Source organism: Xylaria bambusicola (genome assembly GCF_022495145.1).
Source record: "Xylaria bambusicola strain CBS 139988 unplaced genomic scaffold F5B22scaffold_24, whole genome shotgun sequence".
NCBI lineage: Eukaryota > Fungi > Ascomycota > Sordariomycetes > Xylariales > Xylariaceae > Xylaria > Xylaria bambusicola.
This window is the reverse complement of record NW_025953577.1, coordinates 17,891-34,945: the sequence shown is the minus strand read 5'-3', so window position 1 is coordinate 34,945 and position 17,055 is coordinate 17,891. Positions and strand designations below refer to the sequence as shown.

Below are 17,055 nucleotides of genomic sequence, written 5' to 3'. Positions count from 1 at the left end.
ATCAATCATCAGCAATCACGCTCAACTATCATGAACTCACCCTTGATACGACTTACAACATGTGGCGCGCACGCGCCAAACATCTTATAGCTGCCACTGTGCAGCTTAACTTAGAATCCCTGCTGAGCATGCCATTTCTTCTCCCACTGCGGGAACAGGGGACTTTCGTCCGGGGTGCAAACTTCCCAGTTTCTTTCCACCAGCCCAGCCTCTTTCTGCTCCGTCTCATACCGCTCCAAAAGCGGGGTTACGATATGATTTATATGAGGCGCATGCTTGTACTCCATCAGATTCCCTTTCGCGTGTCTCAACACCTGTAGAAGCAGACTCGGTATGCGCGCCTCGGTGCGGAACTCCTCGATCGGTGTGAACACCGCCTTGAAATTGAACACGATGGCGCCTGACAGCGGTAGACGTCGCAGCGTCTGCCAGTCTACGCGCAGGTGGATCCGAGACGGATCTACGTCACCGTCTTGTGCGTGCCGGTCGCTGCCTGGCGCGAGGAAGAGGGGCTTGTCGACCTCTAGATCCCAGGATCCGCGCTGGATTGGCTTGTTGGTCGGCATCTTGGAGAAGAAGCTGTGAGAAGGTGTTAGTACTGCTGAGGGTTGCCCCTGGAGAGGGATTGAGATAACAGGATGATGGACACTGTCATCTATGGCCTTGAGGGACTCCACGTACCGATCCATGCTGAACTTCATCTTCTCTTTGTAGTCTGGGACAGGCTGGTGAATCTCATCTAGCCTGAGTCCGATCTTGGTCCCTAGACTCCAACCCATCGCTGAACAAATCACGCCGGCGCGGAACGCGTAGTAGCCCGTTTCCGGGTCGCGAAGGGTGATGGCAAAATCTTCGGGGACATGGTCCAGCAAGATCAAAAGGGGGTGCTTCTCGCGGATGTTCGCCCTGATGCCTAGGATCTTGTTCTCGAGCCAGAGCTTGTCCTCTGACAATGTGAAATATGTGGGATATCGGGCGCAGATAAATTGAATGACCATCTCCATTAGCTCCTTGCACGCCAACTCGGAGCCAGGAAGCCATTGCAGTACTCCCGGACCGTGTTTGGCATACAGGTCTTTGCGCTGGGCTATGCGCTCTTTGTAACTATAAGGTATAAGCGCAGTAATTAATTTTGAATACACAGTTGATAGATACTAACGTGGACTCTAGCTCGATCCACCAGTCAGGCTCTAGTTTTGTCAAAGCTGCATAGTAAACCTCAGCACTGTAATAATTTCATGATCAAGAAAGTGAACTCGGCTCTCATACACATCGTCTGGTGATACGGCCACCTGAATGGCCTATACGGGCGCGGCCTAGCCTTTTCTATGTCAAAATCCAGATAGGGGCTCGGCATCGGGACGCCCGATAGGGTCGAGTAATCGGGAAAGGCCCCCAGCGCCTTGATCTCACGGATGGAAAATCCGGAGTAGACGTATTTTGAGTAATCGGCATCGCTGTAGTCTTCCTCGAACCTCAACAGTGAGCTCTCAAACGTCGCCTGGTTGAAGGATAGCTGGCCCAGCTCCTTCTGCTGGGCCGGGGACAGTTTTCGTATCAGTTCCTTGAGCTGGCTCCTTTGAAAGGGCGGGAAAGCTGTCACAAGCGCGGAGGAGTGTGAGGCTAAGGGCTTTGAAAGTGGTTGCTTTTCGAGTGTTGGGGTACTGGGGCGACTTGTGTTCCTAGCGAATCCGAATCTTCTCCATACGACATCTTTCTGAGAGGGCCTGAGTGCTAGAAAGGTTATTATAGGCAGACAAACGGCTAGCGCCAGGCAAACTAGAGTTGTCATGGGCATTTCGTATACGTATATAAGGGTTGTCTTGGGAATATGAGGTGCTAAAAACAAGGACAAAGAAGTAGTCACGGGGCTATCTCGGCTTATGTGGCAGTGAAGTTGAAGTGATAGCAATGACGACTTCCTGTTACACGGAAATGTGATATGGCATCTTGATGTGATCAGCTGGCATCTGATTAGCGCCACTAGAGCTCTCCAACCCCAGGTCAAATAATCAATGAACATATCCGGTTCCTGGGCATGGGACGATTCCATGATAAGAATGACATGAATGATATAATACTATTGGACGCGCACCGATGCGCCGAGTCGATGTTAGTAAATCGGCGATAACTGTTTCCAAAGCGCAAGAGGAGACCAAGAACGATAATACAGCTGGAGGAGATAACTTAGCGCGGATTCTATCTAATCATTACGACAACGTTGGCTTGGCCCTGTAGGTTCCAACCAATCGGGAATACCTCCCAGAAAAAGAGTGGCTTATAGAAAAGCGGACATATACCGGCGATGCGGAGTGCAGTGAGTACTATCAGCATCTACAAGTAGCTGATCGCGGCCGTATTCGATGGCATGATACGTGGAGAGTGGCGGGGGTCCTAACGGGCGAGCGGAGCGGGCATGATAAAGACTTGTATTTTACTTGGAATAACAGTGCTTGTTTTACATAACAATACTTTCGGAACAGATTGGGAAGTTTTATCTTATAAATTATCCCGATGGCCATCACGCTGCTACAGTCCGACTTCTTGGTTGCAATACGACTCCTTATCAGCACAAACCCATGCATCCATAGAGTACCTAGCAATCATAGAGCGAACTCATTCAAGGTTCTTGATTTTGATCCTTCTAGATTTGTGGCTCGTGAGTTACATCATCAACTAAAAGTCGGGTAGTTGGGATTTTGAAATATCATTTGATTTCGAAGACGCTTTGACAGTTCGTTAACTTCTTAGGTAAAGCGAGTATAATATGAAATATTATTGCTAAGATATCGATGCCTTGATGAGTAAACTTGAAGTCCATCAATACACGGCGCAAAAAGCCACATGGCGAGCTGAGTTATCTTTCAAGTACTGCTAATATCAAAGTCGTGCTGAGCCTCGAAGCCATCATGTCCAATGAAATGGAACCTTACACTTCAAATCTTAGCTCGTCTCCTGACCATGACCCTCTGAGTCCACGCCAGGCATCGCATCATAGCCACCAGAAACTGAAGTCATGCCTCTGTTACTAAAGAAAGCCTGAAGTGTTCATAATAATAATTTCTCTACAGATCACGAACTGAACAGAACACGCCTCGGAATTTTCTGGGGTGCCGTCGAGTTAAAACACAGGCCATATAGGATAGTCTATAGGTGGCAATTGACTTAAGGAGAAGACCTCGTCATCGTTATTTATCATATTAAGTGTAACCCATCTATCGTAAACTTGCTCAATTTTCTACTAATACCTTTCACTTCAAACCCGAATTTGACCCCCCGCGCACAGGGGCCTCTTGATGCACAGATATTGAAGGAGTTTAGATGATACCGTCTAATATGAATATAATATGGGACGCCGCAAACCTGTTGTTTTCGTCATGATATATCCCCTAAACACTAAGCAAGCCATTGTCATACACTTTCATTCATTGAAAGTACGACTATGAGTCTCATACTGCAGTTTACCTTTGCTGAAAATTTGAAATCCGAACACGTATGAATTTCCCCGGACTAATATTCTGGTCTGCTGAATCCACAATTGTCCGTATAGGCAAATTTACTTTTTCTATAGTTACGGTAAAATCGCGGTTTCATATGTTCCGACTGCAAAAGAAATTGCGTTTCATTGGGGTGTTACGTAACATGCTCGGCTGAATAGGCTCGATTTTGAGCATGTTTGAGTACATTACTTGTATTTCAGGGGATGTCTAGGCGTGGCCTCGTGTCCGGGCTTGGGGAATCTCGAATAGGACATTCAATTGATCTCGGGAGTTCTAGAGAAAACAGACAACAATATCAAAGGCGAAGATGCGCAGGCGACTATAACAACAGCACAGTGCTGTGCGGGCACTCGTATAAGCGCATGGGACTTCTGCGTATCTTGCTCCAATATACCTGCTTATGATCATAAATCTCAAGCTTTGATGAGAGTATGGTGTCAATGAGCATTATTCATTGAATAAAGAGATGCATTTTAGTAAAGGGGATTATCTCTTCTATGTATTTCAGGCCTCTGAATCCGTACAGAGCTCTCCTCTTTACTAGGCGATGCTTGGAAAGCCATCCGTAATAAGCCTCTATTCGATTCGACATTCATGGACCCCTTATAGCCTTGCTTATCCAAAGTCACCCTTTCAAAATATGATTACTTCTTTGTCTATTGTGGGAGCTGGAAATTGTGGATGTGCGTTCGCTGCTGATCTTGAGAGTCGTGGTATCAGGGTACTGTTATATGCTCACCCCGATCATAGCAGCAACGTCGATGCCATTGGAAGGGATGGCTTTCTAGATTCCATCGGTGTAGTAGCAGGTCGATTCTACCCAATTGTCACTACGAGCATGAGAGAAGCCCTCCAATTCTCAAATGTTGTCATTCTCGCCGTTCCATCCTACGCCCAAGACGACATCTTATCCGAACTGGAGAAATTCGATGTCAGCGACCATATCATCATTGCTGCGAGCGGCAATTTCTTTACGCTTGTAGCTAGCAAACGCATCCGAGCCCGTTACCTGCTGGAGACAAGCGCTTCTCCTTACGGATCTCGGGTTATTGGTGGCAAATACAGGGAGCAACAGCATACTGTCTCATGGTATGGTATCAATGTTTTCGGCTTCAAGACCGTAATGCCAATCGGCTCGCTACCCGCCGACATCGATGAAAATCTCCGTGCAGACATAGGGACGATTTTCCCAGGAACGCTCCAGTGGTGCAGCAACGTCATCGAGGCCGCATTCTATAATTTCAATGGCGTACTCCATCCGATTACAGCTGTTATGAACGCGGGCTGGATAGAGCATACAAAAGGCGACTTTTACTTCTATCAAGAAGGAATGACACCCTCTGTCACCAAGATGATGCAGGCAATCGACAACGAAAGAGTGGCCATTGCACGCGAGTATGGGGCTCGAGTAGTCTCTTGCTTGAAGCAAATGAATACTTATTATGGGATGAACCATGGGTCATTGAATGAATTTGCCAAGGGGTCTACGCTCCACAGCACGATGAAGCTGTGTCCGACAAGCATGCAACACAGGTATCTAGCAGAAGACCTGCCTTACGTATTGGTGCCTTGGTACGAGCTGGGCTTGAAAGCGGGAAAGCAGTCCCCTTTTATCAGATCGCTTATTCTTTGGTGTTCGATGATAAACAGCACCGATTACCTAGGAGTTGGGCGTAACTTGAAGGCGCTGTGAGTAGCTATCATTCCAGTTAACTCTCCAAACATCATGGATAATGACTGACTCTAATATTCTAGAGGCCTCGCTGATTGGTCGCTGGACGAAATCTTGTCCTATATCAATGCTGAGGAATTCACCCCTTTTGATGTGCAATGTATGCCTGGGAACAGTTTGGATCTTAACCGCCTGATGTTATAAGAAGGAATTGAGGGGAATTTCGTAGCAATATTCCCCATAGTGATACTACATAAGAGATGAAAAAACAAGTGTGCACCTCTCTATCCGATTACTGGAATTAGGAAGGCAGGAATAGGTAATCCTGGTGGCTGGTACTTCAACCCACACATACTCTGCTATATAATCAAATGTACCACCCTAATCTATGGTACTTATACTTAGTCCAACTGGTTATAAGCCCGGAAGCCTATAACCATTTCAACTCCAATTTGCGTGTTCATAGACCAAGATCACTTAGAATCAAGCTGGCATGGCTCAGAACTTCCCTTATTCAGTGATACGCACTTATCCCTTTATTGACTAGTTAAGTTCTAAACCACAGCTTTGACAGATGAACTGGCCCCTAGTTCTTTTCCTTCAATCATGGATAGGTGGAATGACTCTAGAGCTGTGCTGATCGCAGCATCAACTATATCCTCGTGTTCCCTTTGTGATTTCACCGTGTCCTCGTCTGCAATCCAATTGACTTTTCGAGCACACACAAGCATGAAGTCAGCGAAAAGGTCAGTAACCGTGTTGGTGAGTATGCCTAGAATGGTGGTCAACACGGCGAATACCACTGTATTGGCCAAAAGGTCGGTGTTGTATCGCTCACGCGCAACGAGGAGAGGTATAGCGAGGACTATAATAGCCGGAACTTGGCCGGCTGTAAGAATTGAGAAGCCGTTGATCATGTCCCTTGTTGAATGATATGGAGATAGTGCCCTTTCACCCTGCCGAAGTAGGACGAAGACGCCAGCAGCCGCGACAGTCAATACTAGGTAGTAGTCGTAGTAATAGGCCACCGCGTTCAGAACTATGATCCCCAAGGTCAAGAAGAATAAAAACAATCGAGGACTCCTAGGATACCGCGGTCTTGATCTTATTTCTCGGAGGGAGGGAGGCGAACACTCAAGCAGAATATCCTCTAGTTTCTGCAAGTCGCCTTTGGTAAGCGCGACCTATTTATGAACAACTAGTCAGTGAATGACTTCTACATAGAACTAGCAAGAGCTTGAGGAGGCAGAATTGACTTAGCAACACTTGCTAGACAGTCAATGTTGAATGCGATGAGGGAGACTCCAAAATCCTAACCTGTGTATTCATGTGTCGCCCTAGATCAGCTTGTTTAGCAAGCGCATGAAAGACGTCAATCTTCTTTTTGAGTGATGCATAACGAATCCCAGCTTGATATTGTAGTTCAATGGGGAGAGGAGGGACTCGTCTCCTCCAGAGTTCCTCCCATTTCAACCAAATATTCATAATGAATGCCTGTCCCAACTGGCCTAGCACATTTGCGATGCCGACGGTAACTTGAAACCATAGCTGCTCTGGAAGGTGCGAGTATTTGGGATTCCATGCGACAAAGGAATAACCAACGGTATTGGCAATAGGCAGAGCCAGGCGCTCAACAGCAAACGTCCACGCTAATCGTAAGCTGGCTTGCGGGAATAAAATCATGGACAGTATCTGAATTCCTGTGCGGCTCTGAGCTGGTAATGTTCGGGCATTGAATGCTCGCTCATTGATAGTGAAACCAATGACATCAGGCAAGACAGTGACGGCTATAATGAAGAAACTAAGGAGGAGAGTGAGGCAAATACGCAGAATAGGAGAGGTGATTGACTCAGATATCCGGACCTGTCGGATGGCATTCATGAACCAGCCTCGCTTTTCTAAGATTTCGAACTGTTTTAGCGAAGTATATATGTAAACTCTCAGTGGTCGTTGGATACTCCCAGCCAATTCTGGGCGCTGTGCAAAGAGCCGCAACGCTGCAATCTCTTCCCGTAGACTTGCAGTAGTTGCTGAATCGCATAGAGTATGAGTGAACTTCTCATCCTCGGCGCGCGTGGTATCTCGACATACCGTTGTCCATCGAAACCCTTCCAACCCTCTATAGCCCATTGCGCTTCGTGATATGAATGAGGGAGATAGTTCAAATGTGATAGCACATCTGAACTATGCAACGAGTTCTGTCACTGTAACTAGAATTGGTCGTGGATATGTGATATTACTATTATTGGAGTCGATCGCCGAACGGGGAGAAAACTTGCTCAATTTGACGCTTCTTATTACTTGCGCTTCTCATAGACCGTAAATAACGGTATTGAGGACTGGGATGTGTGTATATGCAGGGCGGATGTATACAACCTGCAGTAGTTAACCGGGTGTAGATGTAAGGAACTAATACCCCTGCGAAATTATCTCGCATATATGCCGAGTAATAACTTCCAAGCTTGGATATGAAGCTGTCCTCATTGGCAACTCGCACACCAAAGCATACATACCAACGATGCCCTATATACAGCTATATTATTATATTGGCTGATTTGTCATCTTCGTCCACCGGAGTGTTCTCATATTGTTCTTCTAGCCCAAGTGTTTAACGATATTCGAGTGCGCTGTATGTCATTTTACACACCGTTACACGAGAGCTATGTGAGCAAGATTGAGGGTTTTATGGCACTTCCTATATTGTTTTTGCGACAGTACACATCTTGCTTGCCGAGCAAACCATATAGATTCACGAGGAAAGGTCTTCGTCCGCAAATAACTTTGTTAATATGATATTGTTAAGCAAGCTCTATAGCCTAAACCTGTCTGCTGATCACTAAATCACATGTGAATGCCTTGGCCAGTTGGATCGGTAGTTTACCATACTAGAAAAGTGAGTTTCATATCTTTATGCGATTACACAGTCTATGAAATAGAAAATATCGATGTAAAAACCTGTGAACGGGTGTATATGGTTATGTGCGTGCCTGCGTGCGTGTAAATATGTGTATCTCAATGAAAAAATGACCCAAAGTCACTCAAAACTATTTCAACCAGATATTCAAACAACGTAGAAAGTAAAGTGAAGACAGTTGTTCTTGCTAGCCACGTCTGGCACCCCGGTGCCGCCTTTGATGTATGCTTTGGTAGTACCTTTTCCACGAGTTAGTAACTTTTGATTGCAAAAAAGCACGTACGACAGTAGCATCCTCACCTAGTTGCTTGTGCTCCCAGTCGGTAGCTGCTTGGTTCCCAGGACCGTTCCAATTCCCTTCGGTGCTGGCAAGTACTTTTTCTCCGCTTGGCTTCTTGCCAAGAGCAGCTGCTGGGGCGCCTTTGATGATGTCCTTGACAAAACCATTTGAGACATTAGTCCCGTCAGTTGAGGCAACAGTGGCAGCGCCGTCACACCCCTGTTGTAGCGAGATGTCACCGTGAGCCCGCCCATCATTCGATGCCTTGACCTGAAATTCACCCCAGGTAGCTGGTTGCTGATTCCCACGTTGCACACGACCCTTGAAACTTAGGCTTAGAGGTACATGAACCGTTGCATTAGGCCCGACCTCAACGTCCTTCAGGGGCTTGTCGAAGTTGGCACCTGCTTCGCCATTGCCATTCCAATAGTTATCATAGAAGTAGTACCTGCATTTCTTAGCGGACTTGTTTGTCAAGAGAATTCCTGGGCTAAGGTTTTGGGAGTTTGGCGCTACCGCCTTTGCGGCCATCAAACCCATAGTTTCAGTAGCCTGTGTCTCTTCTTCCTTCGCACCGTCTGTATCAACATCAACATCCTCTGTCTCCTGTACATTTTTCTTCCCCTCATCTTGGCCTTCGCTTGGAACCGCCACCAAGTTAACCGAGACTGCAGCGAACGACTGGCCGGTGAAGGGCTTATCAGCCTGTGGAGCAGCATTGCCGTCCTAAACGACATCAGTAAGAGCGGCAACCATTCATCAAGAGCAAGAGACTTACACTATAAACAATGAGAATATCCTTGCTGCCCTTACCCGGGTGACTTTGCTTATTATCTTCAGGGTGGCCAGCACTGTTTCCCCTTCATAGCCAATTAATAACAGCGATTCAAACAACGTCAATCGAACAAGGGAAGCTTACCAAGCCCCAACACCAATATAAGTACGCCCGTTAGCGAAAGTGCGGACGAACTGCTCTAAGGGCTGAAAGTCCTTTGGTGGTCCAATACGTTTTACATTGCCTTTGCCGTCCAGGAAGACGTGACCTTTCAGTTGGTCCTTCTTCGCCTGAGGCAATTTGTGCCAGGCGTTGTTGCAGGCCTGCATGAAAGTCTCGTGGCCCTTGAACTTTCCGGGAGGGTCGCCGACCTGCTGGCAGGTCATGTTTCCGCCAGCACCGCAAATATTGCTGATGTCGATCGTGTCGTTTCCCTCAAAGCCATGTTTGGTAATCTCACATTGCTCACCAATGATACCTTCATGAACTGCGATGATGGCCCCAGAGGTCCCATCTGGCGCTTCAACTATTTACACGCTGTAGTGAGTAATTATCAAACAGATTGAGAATTCAGCACATGTCTTGGGAGCATGCAGTAACAATGACGTGCGAAAGCTGCCCCCACGGGGGGAGGGGGAGGGGAGATTTATTAACTAATGGAAGAAACTGACTGTTGGCTTGGCCATTAGCGTTGATGGTTATGTCCTTGTTTCCATTATAACCATGGCATTGAAAGGTCTGAGGATGATTTGATCTATTGTGAATACGAAGATAATGCATCTTGGGTTGGTTTGCTTCGGAATGAGGTCTGATCTTGATGTAAGAAGTGAGATGCGTGAGATGCGTGAGATCACGGAATCAGGGGAAATCGTGACGTTTTATAATTCAACGATTGTAGGCTTCTGTAATCACGACATTTACGACATAAGCCTTGGGAAGAAACGGTCTAATCATCTGAACGCAGCCATTCCTAGAGTGCTAGGATCCTAACAAGCCACGAAAGACAAGCCATTAAGTCAGTAATTAGATGTGCTCCGACTCTTGTTGGTTTCCAAGACCACAGCCCCGTCGGGAATAGCGATTGTCTATCATGAATCACGATAAGCATGAGCCCCTATCGTACGGCGTTTTTGACTAAATTATCGGCTACTGTTGGACTGAATGGCTGAAGCCTGAGGTGAGATGGCCATCTGACGAATAAGCGTGCGGCCCAGCCGAGTAGTCTACGTTGGTTTGGGAGTCAAGTTGCGGCTTACTCACACAAAACCTCTTACAAGATATCGCAAGTGGTGATCAAATTCGAATTCACTGTATCACATGGAAAATTTGATATCTGTGCCTCTTGGATTCGTTGTAATACGTACGGCAGGATAGATCATTTGACAGAATCGCGTGATTCTGGTTGCTAAGTTTAGTAGAGTTTGTGCTTCTATTCTATCGCATGTCCTGGATACAAGATAATCTTAGCTACTATCTGTCAGATCTACGAATATCATCGTGAGTAGCACGCAAAGGACCCTCGACGATGATATCTGGGTTTGTTAATTGGAGAATATATAACCACCCTTTTTCGCATCTTTCTGTAGTTCTGTTTTCATCAGCATCAGCATCAAATTCAATATTACCTACTTTTAATTTCCAACTTCTAGGCCTACTAGACTCTAGAGCGATCTTTCTTGAAAATGGTTATTAAGAAGCGCCAGATTCTTTGGGATTGGAGCAACTCGTCCGGCCCAGGAAACCCTGGAATCCCTGAAAAGCTTGACCAAGTTCCTTTTGGTGACAAAAGTCCAGTGTCTTCCCTCATAAACTGGAATGCCTGGGTCCCCCAGGAGCTCAAGGGACGAGCGATCTTCCGGCCTAGTACATCTTCTCAACATTATCCAGTTCCAGATCCCTTACGCTGTATATCCTTCGTATTGGTTTACTATAGTCACAGACCTCTAATAAGTGAGCTTTTATAGTGGTCCGAGTCCTTGAGTCCACCAAGGGAAATGATTGGGCCATGATTCAAGACTCGAAGGCTCCGGTAGTCCTTTTTTTCAACGAGCCTGAGCGTTCTGGAATCACGCCTGAGCAGGCAAGAGATATTTGGAATAAACAGATGTTACCCCTAAGGAAGAACAAGGGGAAGAAGCTAGGTTCTCCAGCTGTCGCCTCTGTACGTTTTTCTCTAATGATTTGTGTCCATGCAGAAGTGCTAATTCTACCAGGACGAGCAAGGCCGAAAGTGGATTGAAAAGTTCATGTCACTTACCGCAAATGACAAGCCTGATTTCCTCTGCTTGCACTACTACTCTCACAAGGCTGATGATGCAATCAAGTATCTCGAGGACATGCATGGAAAGTGGCCTAGTTTGAAAGTAGTAAGTAGTGCATAATTATAATCTGTCGCAATTCGGCACCCGCTAATTACACGTGTAGATGGTTACAGAGATTGCATGCATCGACCGTAACTACCAAAATGTCTTGCAGTTCACAGTAAAGATGTGCAATTGGATGGACTCTAAGGACTGGGTCTTCGAATATGGACTGTTTGACTTTCAGCGCAAGGTCGCCGATGGGTTCGTGAGCCCAGCTGCTCAGCTCATGGATGCCCAAGGGAATTTCACAGAACTAGGCAAGATGTACGTCTACCAGCAGCCCATGAAGCTCCCGGGCCAAGCTATTGCCTCTCTAGTGGCGATAAGCAATGACCAGGCTGTGCAAGATAGCCAGGCTACTGCGGCTGCGGATGACATCGAAGTCCAGATGGCAACGGGTGACGGTCCCATTCAGGTGACAGAAGATGACGTGGCCAAAGCTATGGAAGACAGCAAGCTTGACGCAGATAGTAATGAGGTTCATGCTGTAGTCGCATTTACTGCGGCCGCTGTTCTTGACGCAGATGAGCAGAAGGCCCTGGACGCCCACAACAATAAACGAAAAGCGAAGGGACTCAAACCACTCACCTGGGACCACCAACTCGAGAAAAATGCTGAAACTTACGCAAAGCACCTAGCCAAGATTGGAAAGCTGGAACACTCATCTGGTGCTTCACGTCCAAATCAGGGGGAAAACCTTGCATGGTAAGTTCATATTCATGGAAAGTCTCCGAAGACCTTGTTGACGAAAGCAATTCTCAGGTATTCGGCTTCCAACGCAACACCTCTGCTCATGGGTGCGAACCTGTGGGTAGCAGAGGAAAAGAACTACCACGACGAGCCAATCGGACAGGGTAATTTCGCATCGTATGGCCACTATACTCAATGCATGTGGCATTCCACCACCAAGATCGGCATGGCCTCAGCGAAGGATGCTAAAGGCGGCGTGTATGTGGTCGGGCGCTATTCGCCTCCTGGGAACTTCACGGGCCAGAAACCATATTGATTTTGTTGCAATTCCGAATGTCGGAGCAAGATTACAATCGGTGGCGTGATCTATGTACTGTGGGTTATTTTTGATGTTTATGTATAGTTTTAAAGATCGTTATTATAGTCGATGACCATTCTCTATTTTTCGCGACAGAATCGTTTAAAGCTAGTCAAGTAGCAGCTTCGAGTATGAAAACTTAACCCAGAATGCGAACTGGTCTAGAAGTTGCGAGGCTATTACTAATTTGTTCTGTAAGTCGCAAGGGTTGCTATATATCTGGCATGTTAGTTAGATATCCGAGGCTCTTCAACACGCAAGCGAGAGAAAAGGGCTAGAATTTGTGACACTCAGCTTATCGACCTATTTACTTCGATTGAGACTCCAAAGGGAAGGTCAAGGGGGTTAGAAATGCAATACCATCAAGTCAAATTTTTGCTAGCATAAATAACTTGACTGAAGTAACTGTAGCGCTGAGATTTGATCAAAGTATTATCTTTGATTGCATGCTGCATGTTTTATACATGTAATATTATATACAAGAAAGCTTTTTATGTTCCCACGCATCACTTCTATTCTATTCAGTGATCTAATCATGAAGCGTTGGCAGCCAATTCGGCGGCGAGACCACCCTGAATGACATCAAATAGACGGTGTCCAGTGGCGTTGAATCCAGGGACGTAAGCAGTACCGAAGTCCTGGATGAAGGTGTTGTAAACGGCATTGGGCTTGGTGGCAGCCATCCAGGTGAAGGTCTCGTTGGTTCCACGGAAGAGGTAGTCATTAGGGAAGGCGGCGAGGATGCTGTCATAGTCCTCGTCCTTGATAAGGGGAGATCGGGGGCCGGGGAACTCGAAACCCACACTACGGATCATCCACTGGGTCTGGATGCTCTTGAAGTCTGGAATGTCGGAGATGGCCTGCAGAGCGATGGCGTCGTACACCCACATCTGTCTTAGCTCTGGCCATTCCCTGCGTGCATAGATACACATTAGTCGATATATCTAAGCTGTATACCATGGAACTGCTGCATCATGCGACAAAGACACTAAACCATAAGGCAAGGGGGGTTTATACATACTTCTTAGAGCAAGGGTGTTGTTGGATGAACTTCAGGGCACCAGCACCACCGTCCACTTCGAAACGGTGTTCCTTGGTGGTCCAAGGGGAGTCCTCTCGCACTGTAAGTGAAATTTAGTGTTAGCGATTGAAATACCGAAGAGTAATAGCTCTGCTAAGATGAAGTTACGTACTGTCCCAGCCCAAATCATGAAGGAGGGTACCAATTGCATGAGCTTCAAGATCAATCTGAGCCTTCAGTGTGGCGTTATTGTTGAAGGCAGCGGCGCCGAAAAGCCATGAGCGCATGACGTGACCGTACAGGTAGGGCTGGAGAGGGATGAATTCCTCAACTGCCTTGATAGCATTGCGGACGATGGGAGTATCGACGACCTCAATGTTGGCGATTTTCATCGTTGGCAACTGCTTGCCTGCCTTGCCAGTTCGGGCAACGGCCGCGCCAGTAAGGGCCAGGGCAGAAACGACACCGGAGAACTTCATAGTGAAAAGAGTGGAATGGATTAATTATTATAACCTATAAGGTAGAAGAAATAGTCTTGTTAAGAGAAGGTGGTGGTAGACAGATGTGAAGAGAGTGTGTGGTATTCATTGTCGAGGCGGATGCTCAGTCTTCATATATTCGTCAATTTCGTTCAATGAAGCTACTCTTGTTACACTGTCATCTTGCTCTTGATGGTTCGCAGATCCTTCCCGCATTCGTACCAGGTATACTGTTATTCTGGTAAATCAAATCATTTTGCCATGTGGCGAGTCGCGTGTCACATCTCCCATGGTATCGGCGACAAGAATATTTGTAAGTGTGCTAGGAGACACACATCATTTACCGTAAGCACTCTACACTAGAGCATCAGATTGGCTAATCGTAGATGTAGCTTGTTACTAAAATAGGTCTGTGTGTTATTCCCGATTGGTCCATCACTCTATTTGCATTATTCGAGTTACATGGGATGGAAACATAATAGTACTTAGTCATGGCTTGTTCCGCGTACAATGGCTGCCTCGGTTCTACCCATCACGGACCTACCTAGATAGGTAACTAACAGACATTTCTATACCCTTGCGCATTGAAGAATGCTACTCTATAATCAAAGAGTAGCCATGTTATAAAGCACCAGAGCCAAGTAACTCCTTAGCATCTTAGTAATTACTGCTGCATATCAGAGCCAAGGTGTCCCGCGGCCACTGGCAACAGCTAATTTGAGGGCACTCTAGTTTTAAAAGAGAGGCTCTTTGTTGGGTGATGTCGATATGTGGGTGCTAAGTATGGGGTAAGTATCGGAGTGCTGGGGAACTGGCCATATGGTAGAACGACCCCCTGCTTCTAGAATTTGAATGCTTATCTCAATACTACCATACTTACACTATTACAACTTCAGTTATCGCATCTGGCATAAAGTGGCTTATACTTGATGAAGTATGTATACATGTAGGCTAGGGGATTCCGACAATATCTAGTCGCAAGCGGCGCAGCAGCAGCTAAGCTTTTCTCACCGGTACTAACTTCAGGAGCCGCAGGTATTCACCTGGAATTTCCTATTTGAGCTTTGACTAGGGGTTATAGGCATCAGCTTTCTCTTTTATGGGATCACACGAGATACACGGTATTTTTGTCCGTATAATTTCTAGACAGTATCAGGAAACTCTACGCCTAGCTACTGTTGTTGTTTTCTCCTTCCATTTTCTTCTCATAATAAAAATAAGAATTATGCAATCCTCCTTTCCAACAAGTTTAGCTGTAAGTGGACTAGAATGCCTGACAGGCTGCTTTCTCCGCATTGATAAAACAAGCTACTATCTACGCTATACTAGTAGTGCCAGCAGGTAGTATATGGATCAACAGTTCTAGAAGACAGAAGTGGTATAAAAGCTTATTTTGCCTAGACGCCTAGTGTATACTAATTTAATTACCCAATTACCGGATCTGTCATCGTAGTGAGCGGCCAGCATCAATAACGGGTATCTCAGTTCCAACAGTGCTGGTTGGACAATGTGCGCGTCCATGCATACTGTAATAATGCACATCATATCATGGTCATAAGGGCTACTGTCCACAAACAGTAAACGCGCTTGGCTGTTTTCTCTTGGCTTTTAAAACTGTACGGTCCCTAGTCGTGACAATACCTAATGAGGTCGATACGAGATGCGCAACATCCTCAGAGCTTCGCGTACTCCTTTGACGGGTCTTTAGTAGACGTTCAAACTGCCCACTGTCGTAAACTCCATGTCTCTATATGCCGTCACTAACTATTAAGTAGTATAACTAGCCCTGCTCATACTACCCTTGTCAGCTGTTCTCACGCCCAGCCAAGCAAGAAAGCTCATCTCACATTGCTCGGATCCTTCCGTCATCCTTTGATCTCACCGCATTACCCAATTCGCCAAACAGATCTGATCGTATAAGTATAAAGACTTGCCTGACCTGGTCTTACCTCAGCTACCTACTAGCAATTGCACACGATGCAAGCCTTTTGTTCGCCTGCAGATGGCGTGTAAAGTTCTGATGAGCATCACTGTAGCCGTATGGCTGCGCGGGGAATGGACAATTTTTACAACATCTGAAAATATTCACCGACGAAATTGAAACGAGAGCTTATTATGGAGTACAGCGTTGTGTTCGCCCGAAGGTAGAAAGTCGGTTTGCATCGCGCAGCCCTTGTTACACGCGCTGAACACCTTCGTGCGCCTATATACGTTTTACACGCACCTACGCTGAACATGCAGGTTGCTTATGACTACGGGCGCATGTCTTGTAAAAGACCCTTTTATGAGACCCGAAAACATGAGGTAATACCTACAGACCTCGCTGGCATAAGATGCTCTAGGATTAAGAATTGCCAAGGCCGTATCGGTCGTATATGGATACCTAGTACCCAAATCAGCCACCAGGGCCAAGAAGGAATCCTCATGGTATTGAAATGAAACTATTCGGCGTTCGCTCATTTAGGACATATCGACAGGTCTTAAATATTAGGAACCTCGGTCTGATTTGTATACAGAGTCAAGATCAATCATCAAGGCCAGAGAGGAATCCTTGGCTTCAAAATAGTCGTGGCCTTCTCAGCATTTGTTGTAGACCGCTTGTTGCTGAAGATTAGATGAGCCTTCTCATGCCGGAGAACATGGGTTTTGAGCTTTGCACCTTTTTTTATCGCAACATAGCAGACTTTTATCGAGGAGATGGGACCCAATACCCTTGACCCCGCAAACCCGACAGCATCGCTGGACTACGTTTTCATCACAGTCCAACTTCAGGTGTTGCCAGTCTTTTCGTTCTCCAGGTGCGGTATGGCGAGGAGTGGTGATTAGGAGGCGGCGGTCTGATGCTCGAGGCGCGAAAGAAGTCATCCATTTCCACTGTGGGTTTGCATATCCTCGATGCACACCGTGCTAATCTAGCACAAAATTACGATAAATATTAAAAGTTAATTGACATCACGCGGTTATTGGCATGGCTTGCTCTTGTCAAAGCCATTGAATAGGCGC

The 17,055-nt window shown here is 46.4% G+C and overlaps 6 protein-coding genes across 6 annotated transcripts; 2 read left to right on the top strand and 4 right to left on the bottom strand.

The window, feature by feature from the left end:
* Positions 1–110: 110 nt before the first annotated feature.
* Positions 111–1,798, bottom strand: F5B22DRAFT_647076 (alpha-1,2-mannosyltransferase; the record flags this gene model as incomplete). The annotated part of the gene is made up of 3 exons (XM_047978817.1): positions 111–1,104; positions 1,160–1,205; positions 1,270–1,798. 3 exons carry the CDS (start codon positions 1,796–1,798, stop codon positions 111–113), a joined length of 1,569 nt encoding a protein of 522 aa, XP_047830191.1.
* A 2,342-nt stretch (positions 1,799–4,140) lies between these two features.
* F5B22DRAFT_647075 (putative NAD/NADP octopine/nopaline dehydrogenase) lies at positions 4,141–5,376 on the top strand (the record flags this gene model as incomplete). Its single annotated transcript, XM_047978816.1, has 2 exons — positions 4,141–5,189; positions 5,256–5,376. The coding sequence occupies 2 exons, from the start codon at positions 4,141–4,143 to the stop codon at positions 5,374–5,376; spliced, it is 1,170 nt and encodes a 389-aa protein (XP_047830190.1).
* A 350-nt stretch (positions 5,377–5,726) lies between these two features.
* On the bottom strand, positions 5,727–7,302 carry F5B22DRAFT_636738 (uncharacterized protein; the record flags this gene model as incomplete). The annotated part of the gene is made up of 2 exons (XM_047977334.1): positions 5,727–6,356; positions 6,490–7,302. The coding sequence occupies 2 exons, from the start codon at positions 7,300–7,302 to the stop codon at positions 5,727–5,729; spliced, it is 1,443 nt and encodes a 480-aa protein (XP_047830189.1).
* A 696-nt stretch (positions 7,303–7,998) lies between these two features.
* Positions 7,999–10,096, bottom strand: F5B22DRAFT_608747 (uncharacterized protein). The gene is made up of 5 exons (XM_047975095.1): positions 9,813–10,096; positions 9,286–9,667; positions 9,145–9,226; positions 8,387–9,092; positions 7,999–8,325 (listed from the first exon to the last, which is right to left on the bottom strand). Exons 1-5 carry the CDS (start codon positions 9,919–9,921, stop codon positions 8,234–8,236), a joined length of 1,371 nt encoding a protein of 456 aa, XP_047830188.1. The 5' UTR covers positions 9,922–10,096; the 3' UTR covers positions 7,999–8,233.
* A 654-nt stretch (positions 10,097–10,750) lies between these two features.
* Positions 10,751–12,912, top strand: F5B22DRAFT_608746 (glycoside hydrolase family 128 protein). Its single transcript, XM_047975094.1, has 5 exons — positions 10,751–11,004; positions 11,106–11,302; positions 11,355–11,507; positions 11,566–12,209; positions 12,267–12,912. The coding sequence occupies exons 1-5, from the start codon at positions 10,824–10,826 to the stop codon at positions 12,508–12,510; spliced, it is 1,419 nt and encodes a 472-aa protein (XP_047830187.1). The 5' UTR covers positions 10,751–10,823; the 3' UTR covers positions 12,511–12,912.
* Positions 12,913–14,149, bottom strand: F5B22DRAFT_608744 (uncharacterized protein). The gene is made up of 3 exons (XM_047975093.1): positions 13,746–14,149; positions 13,574–13,673; positions 12,913–13,464 (listed from the first exon to the last, which is right to left on the bottom strand). Exons 1-3 carry the CDS (start codon positions 14,050–14,052, stop codon positions 13,086–13,088), a joined length of 786 nt encoding a protein of 261 aa, XP_047830186.1. The 5' UTR covers positions 14,053–14,149; the 3' UTR covers positions 12,913–13,085.
* Positions 14,150–17,055: the final 2,906 nt, after the last annotated feature.